Below are 14836 nucleotides of genomic sequence, written 5' to 3' on the forward strand. Positions count from 1 at the left end.
TAAAAACGCCATCCCATATTCCCAATTCCTTCGTCTCCGCCGCATCTGCTCCCAGGAGGACCAATTCCAACACCGCACAGCCCAGATGGCCTCCTTCTTCAACGACCGCAGATTCCCCCCAGACGTGATCGACGATGCCCTCCACCGCATCTCCTCCACTTCCCGCTCCTCCGCCCTTGAGCCCCGCTCCTCCAACCACCACCAAGACAGAACCCCACTGGTTCTCACCTACCACCCCACCAACCTCCGCATACAACGTATCATCCGCCGCCATTTCCGCCACCTCCAAACGGACCCCACCACCAAGGATATATTTCCCTCCCCTCCCCTATCAGCGTTCCGCAAGGACCACTCCCTTCGTGACTCCCTCGTCAGATCCACACCCCCCACCAACCCAACCTCCACCCCCGGCACCTTCCCCTGCAACCGCAGGAAATGTAAAACTTGCGCCCACACCTCCACACTCACTTCCCTCCAAGGCCCCAAGGGATCCTTCCATATCCGCCACAAGTTCACCTGTACCTCCACACACATCATCTATTGCATCCGCTGCACCCGATGTGGCCTCCTCTATATTGGTGAGACAGGCCGCTTACTTGCGGAACGCTTCAGAGAACACCTCCGGGCCGCCCGAACCAACCAACCCAATCACCCCGTGGCTCAACACTTTAACTCTCCATCCCACTCCACCGAGGACATGCAGGTCCTTGGACTCCTCCACCGGCAGAACACAACAACACGACGGCTGGAGGAGAAGCGCCTCATCTTCCGCCTGGGAACCCTCCAACCACAAGGTATGAATTCAGATTTCTCCAGTTTCCTCATTTCCCCTCCCCCCACCTTGTCTCAGTCGGTTCCCTCAACTCAGCACCGCCCTCCTAACCTGCAATCCTCTTCCTGACCTCTCCGCCCCCACCCTACTCCGGCCTATCACCCTCACCTTGACCTTCTTCCACCTATCCCACCTCCATCGCCCCTCCCCCTAGTCCCTCCTCCCTACCTTTTATCTTAGCCTGCTTGGCTCTCTCTCTCTTATTCCTGATGAAGGGCTTATGCTCGAAACGTCGAATTCTCTATTCCTGAGATGCTGCCTGGCCTGCTGTGCTTTGACCAGCAACACATTTGCAGCTGTGATCTCCAGCATCTGCAGACCTCATTTTTTACTCTTACCATTCATTGGCAACTATGTTAGTTCCATGTATTTGCATTCATCAATACTCCAATTAACTCTCTTGCAACTCTACACTCCTACCCTAAGCAAACTGACGTGCAAAGTCTGGACCTGTAGTTCAAAACTAATGCCTGACAGCCACAGCTCAACTACTGCTAATCCCAACAGGTTTTTCACCTCAATGTCCATACACGTTCCATCGGCTGTATCCTCCTCAACCCTTCATCCAAGGCAAGCCAACATCCGCAAAACACTAGCCTCAGCACATTATCGTGACTGCCTTTGGCCTAACCAGTACAGCCTTTCAACACTTCACTTTCGTACTGAAGGATATTTACAACTTGCATACTTCTGCAAAGATTGTTTTGTCCACAACGCTACACATTCATTTCACGTATTTACTTAAGGATGCATCTTATGGCTCTTAGTTTCTTTTCCAGCACTCACATACATTGTGGATATTTGGAGGCTGCTACCCTACTTCACATTGCTTTCTTAGTGCACATTCACTGATTTCAGCACAGGGTGCCAGCCAAATGGCTCATGTTTTTAGCACGTAGGGTTTTTGGTGCTTACTTGCAGGCTGCTGTACTCCATGATTTCCATTGCTTTTTCAGAGCAGAGAAAGAAGCAGCAGGAATTACAGATCAGTGAGTCTCACATCAGTGATAGGGAAACCTTTGAAGAAAATTCTGAAGGAGAAAATTAATCTCCAATTAAAGAGGTAAGGTTTGATCTGAGGTGGTCAGTATGGCTTTGTCAGAGGGAGGTCATGCTGAACAAATCTGGTTGATTTTTTTTGAGATGGCTACCAAGTATGTAGACTATGGTTGTACAGTTCATGTAGTTTATACTGATTTCAACAAAGCCTTTGACACGGTCCCACATGAGAGATTGATAAAGAAAGTAAACGTATGTGGAATCCAGAAAAATTTGGAAAGTTGGATTGAAAGCTGTTTTAGTGGCAGAAGGTAAAGTTGGTGGTAGTAGGCTATTTGTGTGATTGGAGTCCAACGTCCAGTGGCACAACACAGGGATAGAGGCTGGGTCCTTTATTGGTCATGACATATATAAATGATGGAGATGAGAATGGGGGTGGGGGGAATGCTAAGTAAATTTGTGGATGAAACAAGGACTTCCCTGTAGTTGACAGTGAGGAAGAAAGCCTTGGGTTATAAGATTTTAAATGATTTGATCAAACGGGCAGATCAGTGGCAGATGGAATTTAACTCCAAAAAGTGACGAAGTAATAAGACAGGAGATTGCACAATGAATGATAGGATACTAACAGGATCAGAGGAGGAGAGGGATCTTTGGGCGCTTATCTACAAATACCCGAAGAAGGCAGGGTAGGTTAATAGGATAGTTGAAAAGGCTGATGGGTCACTTAACTTTATCAGTCACAGCAGAGATTATAAGAACAAGGAGTTGATATTGCAGCTGTATCGAACTTTGATTAGACCACAGGTGTAGTACTATATGCAGTTCTGGTCTGCACTCTATAGGAAGGATATAATTGCATGGAAGATCTGCAGAGGAAATGTTGCCTGGGATGAAGCACTTTAGTTATGAAGAGAAGCTGGACCAAGTTGTTTTCTTTGAAGCATGATTTGCAGGTGTTGTTGTTAGACTGGGGTGGACAGAGTTAAAAATCACACAACTATAGTCCAATGGGTTTGTTTGGAAGCACTAGCTTTTGGAGCACTGCTCCTTCAGTGCTTCCAATTAAACCTGTTGGACAATAACTTGGCGTTGTGTGATTTTTTTTCTTTGGAGCAGGAAGGGTTGAGTGGGACCTATTTGTGATGTATAATATTATGAAGGGCATGGGGTGGGGTGGGGTGGGGGGGAGGGATGGGGGGGTTGGTTGAAGAGACAATAACAAGGATGCACACTTTTAAGGTGAAAAGCAGGAGGTTTACACCGGATTTCAGGATATGTTTTATCACCCAGGTTGTAATGGCAGTCTGGAATGCAATGCCTAGGAGAGTAGTTGAGGCAGGCATACTCGCAGCCTTTAAAATGCACGTCAATGAGCACTGAAATGTCATAAAATTCAATACTATGGGCCAAATGCTAGAAAGTGGAACGAGTGTTCATTTAGTGCTGTTTTGATGATACAGTCTAAATAGCTGAAGGGCCTCTTCTGTAAAATTCTATGATCAGTTGAGAATAATCCTTTGATTTCCATTGACTCTGGTTTTACCAGGGTTTCAAGATGTCACACTCAGTCAAATAAATTTTTGATATCAAGGGCAGTTACTCACATTTTACCTCTGGAGTTCTGGTTTTTTTGTTCATATTTGAACTGAGGCTGTAATGAAGGCAGGAGCTGAATGACCCTGATGGAACCCAAACTGAGCATTGGTGAAAAGGTTATTGTTAAGCAAGGACTGCTTCAATGCATTGTTGATGATACCTTACAACACTTTATTAATTATTGCAAATAGACTGATGGGGCAGTAATTACTAGTTTGGCTCTGTCCTGCTTTTTGTGTACAGGATGTACCTGGGCAATTTTTCATACTGTCAAGCAAGTGCAGACATTGTAGCTGTGCAGGTCGTTCTGCCATAACACGCGTTTCGTCAACTTGAATTTGCTGTAACATGATTGATAAATCGGGGACGCTGTTTCTAAAGTGCAAACTTTTAAAACATGTGTTGGCTGAAACGAGATTACATCGCCATACTTTAAGCACTTCTTCTAAAGCGTGATTTTTCCACAACGCATATTGCACAAGAATGCAACCATCGTGTTATAGAAGAACTGACTTTACTGGAAACCGTTTGGTTAGTTCGGGAACACAGGTCACAGAGTCATAGAGATGTACAGCATGGAAATACACCCTTCAGTCCAACCTGTCCATGCCGACCAGATATCCCAACCCAATCTAGTCCCACCTGCCAGCACCCAGCCCATATCCCTCCAAACCTTGCTATTCATATAACCATCCAAATGCCTCTTAAATGTTGCAATTGTACCAGCCTCCACCACATCCTCTGGCAGCTCATTCCATATACGCACCACCCTCTGCGTGAAAAAGTTGCCCCTTAGATCTCTTTTATATCTTTCCCCTCTCACCCTAAACCTATGCCTTCTCGTTCTGGACTCCCCAACCCCATGGAAAAGACTTTGTCCATTTACCCTATCCATGCCCCTCATAATTTTGTAAACCTCTATAAGGTCACCCCTCAGCCTCCAACGCTCCAGGCAAAACAACCCCAGCCTGTTCAGCCTCTCCCTATAGCTCAAATCCTCCAACCCTGGCAACATCCTTGTAAATCTTTTCTGAACCCTTTCGAGTTTCACAACATCTTTCCGATAGGAAGGAGACCAGAATTGCACGCAATATTCCAACAGTGGCTTAGCCAATGCCCTGTACAGTCGCAACATGACGTCCCAATTACTGTACTCAATACTCTGGCCAATAATGGAACGCATACCAAACGCCGCCTTCACTATCCTATCCCTACCTGCGACTCAACTTTCAAGGAGCTATGAACCTGCACTCCGAGGTCTCTTTTTCAGCAACACTCCCTAGTACTTTCCCATTAAGTGTATAAGTCCTGCTAAGATTTGCTTTCCCAAAATGCAGCACCTCGCATTTATCTGAATTCTTCAGTACGTCTTCAGTACTTCTATATTGTTAGCATCCACAGCCTTCGCAGTATCCAGCAGCTTCAACCATTTTTTGATATCACAAGAAAGATTCGAATTGGCTGAAGACTGGCATTTGTGATGCTAGGGATCTCTGGAGGAAGCCACGATGGATCATTCATTCAACACTTCTGGCTGATGATTATTATCTTTAGTATTGATGTGCTCAGCTCCCCTATCATTGAGGATGGGAATACTTGCGGAACCCCTGGTGCGTTGTTTAATTTTCCACTATCATCCATGGCTGGATGTGGCAGAGCTGAGATCTGATTTATTGATTGTGGAATTGCTTAGCTCTATTTATCATTTGCTGCTTATGCTGTTTGGCAGGCAGGTGGTCCTGTTGTGTAGGCTCAGCAGGTTAACATCTCATTTTTACATATGCTTGGTGCTGCACATGGCATGCCCTCCTCCACTCTTCATTGAAGAGTTGATCCTCTCGACAGTAATGGTAGAGTTGGGGATATGCTGGGCAATGAGGTGCAGATTATGTTGGAGTACAACTCTGCTGCGGCTGATGACCCACAGTGTCTCATGAACATTGAACTTGCAAGGGCAGAGTTTCACATCTATTGCTGATAATGATCCAAACTGCACATTTTTAGCATTACCCCATCTCACCACCCTGTCAAAGTTATATGGTCTTGAGTTACTAGATCTGTTCAAAATCAATTTCATTTGATGCTAGTGCCAAAAAACATGATGGACGGTCTTCATATTGCAAATCCAGGACTGTGTGGTGGTCACTCTTACCAATACTGTCATAGACAGATACATCTGCAGCTGGCAGATTGGTGAGGATGAGGTCAGGGGTGTTTTTCCCTCTTGATCGATCCCTTACAACCCACCTTAAATCTGAACAGTTATGTCCTTTAGGACGCGACCAGGTCTGCCACTGATATTGAAGCCCCCTGATCCCAAATACATTCTGTGCCTCTCAGTGTTACTTCAAATGTGTTCAAGTAATAATTCGTCAGCAAGGGGTTGAGGATGGTGTTATATGGTAATCAACAGGGGTGGCCCTTGCCCATGTTTGACTTCATGAGGTATGGAGTCAATTTTGAGGACTTCCTGTGCAGCTCCCTCCCAACAATATAATACTGTTACACCATCTTTGCTGGGTATGTCTTGCTAGTGGCACAGGACATACAAGGATGGTGATTGTGATGTTTGGAACATTGTGTGTAAAGAGTGATTCTGTGAGTATTACCATGTCAGAGTTTAGTCGATTCCTTTCTCATTCCAGCAGTTGATATTGAATACCTTGCTAAGCCATTTCAGACAGCTGTTAATAGACACTCATGTTTCTGTGGAGTCACCTGTAGACAAGCCCAGGAAAGGACGACAGTTTTCCTTTCCTGAGCCAGATAGGGTTTTTTTTATAACAATAAATAAAAATTATATGGTCATTATTAGACTTAAAATTTCATGCGTTTATTAAATTTAAATTCCACCCTCTGCTGTAATTTAAACGCAGGTTCCCTAAAGATTATCTGGGTCTCAGGATCACTAGTTCTGTGACAATACCACTGGCTATCACCACCTAACTCTCCTTGCATGCAGTGGGACAGTAACCCCAAAGCCAGGGCAAGTACATGGTACAGCTGACACTACATTGAACTTGCAAGGGCAGAGTTTCACATCTATTGCTGATAATGATCCAAACTGCACATTTTTAGCATTACCCCATCTCACCACCCTGTCAATGTCAGTGCTACTCTTTCCCCAGTCTCCAGTGTAGCCCACAACAGGACCATAAGATAAGAAATAGGAGGAATAAGCCATTCAGCTCCTCAAGTCTGCTTCAACATTCAATAGAATTACGGCTGATCCAACATTGCTCACATCTACTTTTTTGCCCTTTCTGGTTCTAGACTCCTCCATGAGCATTTACTCTGTCAAGCCCCTTAAGAATTTTATATTGTTTGCATCTTTGCATTGTTCATTACAGTCCATCACACATCGTGAAACTTCAAAATTGTTCAAAATATGCACTTTTTCTCAGCAACAGAAGAGAACAGTAATCAAACAAAGAGAAACTGCACTTGGTTGTCAGAACAGAAACTTGGTTAGAGACAAAAAAGAAACTGCAGATGCGGGAATCCAAAATAGACAGGCAGGAGGCTGTAAGAACACAGCAGGCCAGGCAGCATCAGGAGGTGGAGAAGTCAACGTTTCGGGTGTGACCCTTCTTCAGGACTGGTGTGCAACCCCACTGCAACCCATCAGTTCTAGCAGTCCTGAAGAAGGGTTACACCCAAAATGTCAACTTTGCCACCTCATGATGCTGTCTGGCCTGCTGTGCTCTTCCTGCCTGTCTATTCTAGAACAGAAACTTGAGCACACACTGTGACAAACAATGGAATGGATCATCATAATTCACCCTAACACTAAATTGCACAGACATTGGAATATTGTTATTTCGATATCTAAACAATTCCAGTCCAGTTTTCTTAAGGGAATGTGACTTAGGAATGCTTTGTACTCTCCTGCTGAGATAATAGATACTGCTGTAGAGCTGAATCAGTGATATAAGTATGTGGTGACTCACTGACGTTTTCTGAGAGTGCTGAAATTTTGTCTTCAGCTGTTTTATTTCCATTTTCCAAGTGCTGTTTAACGGAGTACAACTCTTGATCTTCCTGTATAATAACGGTAATTTTTGTTTCTCTATATAACTTATATACAGTCCAGAATATCCAGATACCTAAACTAGCTTTACATCTACCACAAACATTGCTGATTCATCACAACTGGAACACTACTGTTTTGTCTCCTCCTGTATGTGATCTGAATATGATTGACTTAAACACAGGAATAACATTGTTACTCGACTATGACTGTGCATGTACTGCAATGGTAACATCTAAGTTTGTGATTCTGAGTCTGTGAACTTGGCTACTGTGGCCTAGATCTTAAAGAAATCTGGTAGACTTCCCTTGCTGGCTCATGAGAAGGTAGCTTTTGTGGTTTGGAGCTATCCCTTTCTACCGCTTCCTTGGACAAGTTACTTCTGCTTCCATGTCACTTTATTGCCTTTGATTAAAAGTTTGGTCTGGATGTTATTTTTCTTTAGGCCTCAGTGATGAAACAGCTTCTTTAATTCAAGAACATGATCTGCAATTGTTTTACTTGACAACTGCAACCATTGACAGAAATAACTCTCAGTGCAATTTCATCCTTATTTGTATCATAATAAGATTTGGATCTGCCAATCCAAAGATGTGCAGATCAGGTGAATTGGCCATGTGCAATTGCTGATAGTGTTAGGTGCATTAGTCAGGGGTAAATATAGGGTAGTGGAATTGGTCTGGGTGGGTTAGTCTTCGGAGGGTTGGTGTAGACTTGTTGGGCTGAAGGGCCTGTTTCCATACTGTAGAGAATCTATTCCAATCTAATCATAATAACTTCAGCATATTCCATTGTACTGTGGTATTATGGGTAACATTGTTTAGACATCAAGTTGAAAGTATGTGGCTCTAATTTGTGGAGGAAAACACTTACTATATTCTCACCTCCTATTTCATTTTTTTTTCAATCCAAATGGGAAACATTTGTCCACAATTACATAGCCCCCTTTGTGAGGGTTGAATTCGCTCCATTGTCTCCAAAAGTGGTCTTTTTCAAGACGTACTGTGCTGACTGATGGTTCTGTGTGTACACTACATTCAGGTGCACAATTTCCCAATTGCTCAAATTCCAAAAAAATCAGCTTCAGAGTTTCAAATTGTGCTTCACAATGTTCTTACATTCGTAATTTCTCAAATGCAATCTAAAAGGAATTCAATTTTCAGCTTTTCAATTACTGCATGAACACATGCACATTCAGATGCAGACTGCCATTACTGAACTAACTTTATGTCGACTTCCCCAACAGACAGAGCAGCAGAAAGGGCTTTTCCCCACATCTAAGGCAAATAATTAAATAGTGCTTGTTTTGCATTTTGTGCTGTATTTGGTTGAAATTATTTAGGCAGCACCCAAACTTTTAATCACCAGAATCATGTTGAATCTCAAGATGGATATTATGGAAATAGACTAGGATGAAGAGTTCAGCTTTGTTGGATAATTAGGAAATGTTGTTGGATAAAGTAGCAATATAATAGTTTTTGTGCCATTTTTATTTCAAAATTTTGGTGAAGTAGCTGCTATAATTGAAAATGGAAAGGCCCTGTAACATTGATGTGGTGATAGTTTTAGGGAATTAGAGTCTGATTGGAAAAGCAGCACATGAACAGATTGCCCACAAAATCGGGGTTACCAATTCCTCCTGGTGCTTTTCCTTGTCCTCTTCATCCTCCCAAGCTAATTGCCAAAGACCTGATGAAGAACCAGATTGTTGAGCCTGCAAAGACTACACTGTAGACAGTCCAGGCAGCAGAAATATTGCTTTAGAACACTAATACTTGCTCCATGAGCCTCTTGATGACAGCATGTGGTCAGCTGGTATAGGGGAGTCATGAGCCATGTACGATATGGACGATACAAAGATTGGTGGAGTTGCGGATAGTGAGGAGGATTGTCAGAGGATACAGCAGATCAGTTGGAGGCATGGGCAGACAAATGGCAAATGGAGTTTAATCTGGACAAATGAGAGGTGATGCATTTTGGAAGGTGAAGTATAAATGGAAATTATACAGTGAATGGCAGAATATTTAGGAGCATTGATATGCAGAAGGATCTGGATGTGCAGGTCCACAGATCACTGAAGGTGGCAGCGCAGGTAGATAAGGCAGTAAAAGAGGCCTAAGGCATGCTTGCCTTCATTGGAAGGGGTTGAATATAAGGATAGACAAATTATGCTGCAGCTTCATAGCACTTTAGTTAGACCATATTTGGAATATTGCATACAGTTCTGGTCACCAGAAGGATGTGGATACTTTGGAGAGGGGACAGAAAAGGTTTACCAAGATGTTACCTGGTATGGAGGATTTTAGCAATGAAGATAGGTTGGATAGATTGGATTTGTTTTTATTGGAATGCAGGAAGTTGAGGGGTGACCAAACAGAAGTTTATAAGAGTGTGAATGGCATGGATAGAGTGCAAAGTATAAGGCTTTTTTCCCAGGGTGGAGGGGTCAATTACTAGGGGACACAGACACAAGGTACAAGGAACGATATTTAAAAGAGATGTGCAAGGCAAGTTTTTCACACAAAGATTGGTGAGTGCCCGGTACGCACTGTCAGAGGAGGTGGTAGAAGCAAACACAATAGCAGCATTCAAGAAACACCTGGAGAATACATGAATAGTAAGGATACAGATTTTGTCAGTGAAGACAGTTTTAATACAGAATGGCAAAAGTGTGTGCACAGGCTTGAAAGGCTGAAGGGCCTGTTCCTGTGCCATATTGTTCTTTATTCTTATATCAAGTTGGGAGTCATTATCTTTATGGAGTTGCTCTGTGGTTTATATTAATGATTTGAATATGACGAGAATGACTGACTGGCACAGAATGTACAGAATGATGTTACATGTGCGGCTACACTCTGCTCGTTTAGACAGTGAAACTGCAGATCTATCAAAGACATTATATGTATTGTTTATTTAGACCCTAAACAGTGTGTTTTCCAGTGGTAAAAGGCTGTCTAGGTCTGAGCTCTGTTCTATTGGATGACTGTTTCATACTTTTGTATTCAATACTGCTGTCAAAAAGTCACTTATAACACAGGAAGTCTACAACTTCATTCTCTTGGCCAACAGGTCAACTATTCAACTGTGTAAATATTTATGACTTCTGAGGGGAAGAATAAATCAGCTGGCTTAAATTCTGGCTTGGTAACAGAAAACAAAGGGAATGATAAATAGAGAAAAGCTGTGGAATATTGAGTTTGTTTCTGGACAACTATTTGCATTAGCCATAGAAGATTGAAGGAAGAGACCCTTATTAATATTAGTCATAGAATATGCTACCAAAGAAGGGGTCACTGAAGCAGAGAATGTAAATGGATCACAAGAGAAAGGGCTTATGAATATTTTGGTGTCAGAGAACTTTGCCTTAACCTTGACAACGTAAGTGAGAAAACCTTGTGCCATCAATGATTTCAGATCCTCAATTATTTTGACTCTTAAAGGGTAATACAAAACCATTCAATACAGATGTGAGGCTTATTGTTAAGGAGAAAGAAGATGTGAAGAAAAGCCATGTAAAGTTGAATGGTAAACTGAATGAGAAATTTCTTCTGCTTCATGTTGTGGAAACTTTGGCAGTGCTTTCAGAAAATGTTTATTATCTATTGATAAAACAGGATTGAACTAAGACATGTTGTTCGAAATTCTGTGCACATACCATATAAACCAATTTCTGTTTGACAAGGGATTTTTCAACCTGACTCTGAAACAGCCTGATTTGTCTCTGCAAGTGTAAACTGTGGTATCAAGTACAATTCTGTTATAAATTTCTTTCTTTAAATTACATCTTCAGTATTCTTGTAGCCAAGGGCAGGGGGAGCCTTTTTTGATGGGATTACAGTTCAAGGCATTCAGCAAAAGTGTTGCAGCTCTGAGTAGAATCCTGTTGTGGCATTGGGGGTCTCATCAGCCAGCTGGAGTGCTGTCAAGATGCCTCCCACCCTCTCTCCCATTTAGTTATGTCTTGTCAATAGTTGGTAATGTTTGTCCGTTTCCCTGTTTCAGTTTCAAATCTCTTAGTTATTACTGTTTTCATGATGAAAATATAAAACAAGAACTGCAAGTTAGATACAGTATGTTTGGAGAACAGAGATTTTGGACAGCATCTGAAAATGATAATTTATTTTTATCATAATTACAACAGGATTTCTTTTTACATTTTCAATTTCCCAATGTCAGTTAGCTGAGAAGAACAAATTAGCCACAGTTTGCTTTCCTAAATTGTGAGGCTAAATGATCCATATCTATATAGCTGACACAGCACAGAAAGCCATTGAGACTCTGCTTACCTGCCTATCTACCTCCGGTAGTAAAATCAGGAGCTGTTGTTGAAAGTGATGTGGTAGAGAGGCAAATGTGTGCTTGTTTATTAGAGCTCGCAGGTTGGTGTTTACTAGGATAGATCCTGGGGTCTCAACATCAATTTCCTCTCCTCGTGTCCGTTTTAATTGCCCTGTTTAAAAGATACAGAAGTGTCATTTGATATAAGATTCACTGCAGCCTTGGTTACACATATTTTCACAAGAAGGAAAACATTGCTCATTACCAGGCATTACAGGTATCCTTTCTCTCTGCAGTACTAATTTTACATAAATTTTCATTTTATTCTCATGTGACGGTTATAATCACAGAAAGGGGATCGATATAATGGTCACAATATTTATGGTTTGCATGTAGTGCTTTAATTACTTAAAACAAAAAGGTCAGGATTCTTAAGATGCTTTGTTATGCAGTGGTTATCTCATATACTTACTATTCAGAAAGTATAACTTCTAAGATAGTTTTAAAGGGGTCAAAATTCTGCTACCAGCACAGCTGGAGATTTTGCAACAGATGGCAAACACATACTGCACCATGCACTGAAAGCTCCAAGTGTTCTGTTTCAGCTTAGTGAGTTATTATTATTGGATGCTGGAGCTGTAGTAAGAGTGCCACTGCATTGCAGCGCCCCCTCTTGAACATACCTGAAAAGGCAGCCCATAAGATCTTTTACAGACTTTTGGTCTTCCTGTAGTCCAGTTGGCTCCTCTTGGCTGACCAGCTTTAAAAGCTTGCCTTTAGTTCTTTTTTAAAAACATACATTTGGGAACTATTCAGAGTCCAGGCTGTATATAGATATCTTTACACAACCAGACACACTTCTGGAGCAGGCAGGATGACTGGCTCAGAGGTCGGGACACAATTACTGTGCCACAACATTCCCCACTTGAGTCATACAGTCGAAGAGCTGTACAGCATGGAAACAGACCCTTCAGTCCAACTTTTCCATGCCTACCAGATAGCATACATTAATCTAGTCCCATTTGCCAGCATTTGGCCCACAGTCCTTTAAACCCTACCTATTCATTTACTCATGCAGATGCCTTTTAAATATTGTAATTGTACCAGCCTTCACCACTTCCTCTGGCAGCTCATTCCATACATGCAGCACTCTGTACGTGAAAAAAGCTGCCCTTACATTCCTTTTAAATCTCTCCCCTCCCACTTTAACCCATGCCCTCTAGTTCTGGACTCCCCCTCCTCAGCGAAAACACCTTACCTATTCAAACTATCTATTCATCTCATAATTTTATGAACTTCTATAAGGTCACCCCTCAGCCTCGGACATGCCAGGGAAAATAGTCCCAGACTATTCAGCCTCTCCTACAGCTCAAGCCCTCCAACCCTGGCAACATCTTTGTAAATATTTTCTGAACGCTTTCAAGTTTCATAACACTTTCCCATAACATGGAAACCAGAATCGAATGTAGTATTCCAAAAGTGGCCTAATCAATGTCCTGTACAGCTTCAACATGACCTCCTAACGCCTATACTCAATGCACTGACCAATGAAGGAAAGCATATTAAATGTCTATCCTGTCTACCTGTGGCTCACTTTCAAGGAACTATGAACCTGCACTTCAAGGTCTCCTTGGTCAGCAACACTTCTGAGGACCTTAACATTAGGTGTATAAGTCCTATCCCGATTTGCCTTCTCAAAATGCAGCGTCTCACATTCATGTAAATCAAACTCCATCTGTCACTCCTTGGCCTACTGGCCAATCTGAAAAAGGTCCCATAGAATTCTGAGGTAATTTTCTTCGCTGTCCACTACACCTCCAATTTTGGTGCCATCGGCAAATCTACTAATCGTACTTCCTCTGTTCACATTCAAATCATTTATATAAATAATGAAAAGTAGTCCTGTTCTTAATTGGCCAATTTAGGAAAATCACTGTCTGTTCCACACACACTGAAGTTTTCTGACATCCATCTAGTTGTTGGGGTCCTAAGGCTGGCTGTAAACATCCTGCCTTGCATATTGATGCCACAGTACGACTGCAGTCTAAGCGAAGGTGTCAGTAAAGTACTTGTATTTTCCAATTTGTCTGTTTGCCTCCTACTTACAGGATTAAAATCTTTCTCAATGTTTTTCTTTAGTCTGATTTGAATCTCGGTTCTTCATCCTGGAACTGCTCCAAGCCTTGCATCCTCAGAACAGTGAGTACCTCTGCTAGTCCTGCTTCAAATGCAGACGCATCACCACAAATAGGAAAATGTATCTAATGATCCTCTCTCCCCAAAGTGTGAACAACAGCATGGCAAAGCAACAGGTAAAAAATGTTGCCTCATTTCACCCCCTTCAATTAGATTATAGTATTTTGAAGACAACTAAATCAAGCAATGTCAATAAAGTTTGGTTTGTAAAGTCTTGAAATTACATGTAAAATGTGGCTTTATCTAGATTTCTTTTCAAAATTTGAACTGCATGAATTATTTTGCATGTGTCTGGCAGTAGTAGCAGTTTCTGTACTATTCTAATATTTGTCTCCTCTAATGTAACTAATGAAACAATAAATTGAATGTTTACCCTCATGCAGTAGTGCAAGAATGGACCACTGTTTTCGCATTTTATGTTGTTCAATCATTGCAATAATTTAAATGCTTCTTTCTACAGTAATCTAATCTATACTTTGTACATATATGAGATATGCAATGTCTTTGCATTCTGTTCTCATATTTAGGTGTGCTGTCACAGAGTCATAGAGTTGTGCAGCATGGAAACAGACCCTTCGGTCCAACTCGTCCATGCTGACCAGATATCCCAATCCAATCTAGTCCCACCTGCCAGCACCCAGCCCATATCCCTCCAAACCCTTCCTATTCATAAACCCATTCAAATGCCTCTTAAATGTTGTAATTGCCACTTCCTCTGGCAACTCATTCCATACACATACCACCCCTCTGTGTGAAAAAGTTGACCTTTGGTCTCTTTTATATCTTTCCCCTCTCACCCAAAACCTATGCCCTCTAGTTCTGGACTCCCTGACTCCAGGGAAAAGACTTTGTCTATTTACCCTATCCATGCCCCTCATAAATTTGTAAACCTCTATAAGGTC

General features: G+C 42.1%; 1 protein-coding gene across 1 annotated transcript in view; it reads right to left on the reverse strand.

Annotated features, from left to right (window-relative positions):
- LOC132815217 (putative Polycomb group protein ASXL3) overlaps window positions 1-14836 on the reverse strand; it is a 305275-nt gene that overhangs the window by 49364 nt on the left and 241075 nt on the right. Inside the window, exon 8 of the mRNA XM_060824032.1 lies at window positions 11747-11910. Within this exon, the coding sequence (XP_060680015.1) occupies window positions 11747-11910 (164 nt within the window). The remainder of the gene's footprint in view (window positions 1-11746; window positions 11911-14836) is intronic.

The sequence above is a fragment of the Hemiscyllium ocellatum genome, chromosome 4, assembly GCF_020745735.1.
Source record: "Hemiscyllium ocellatum isolate sHemOce1 chromosome 4, sHemOce1.pat.X.cur, whole genome shotgun sequence".
NCBI classification, from domain to species: domain Eukaryota; kingdom Metazoa; phylum Chordata; class Chondrichthyes; order Orectolobiformes; family Hemiscylliidae; genus Hemiscyllium; species Hemiscyllium ocellatum.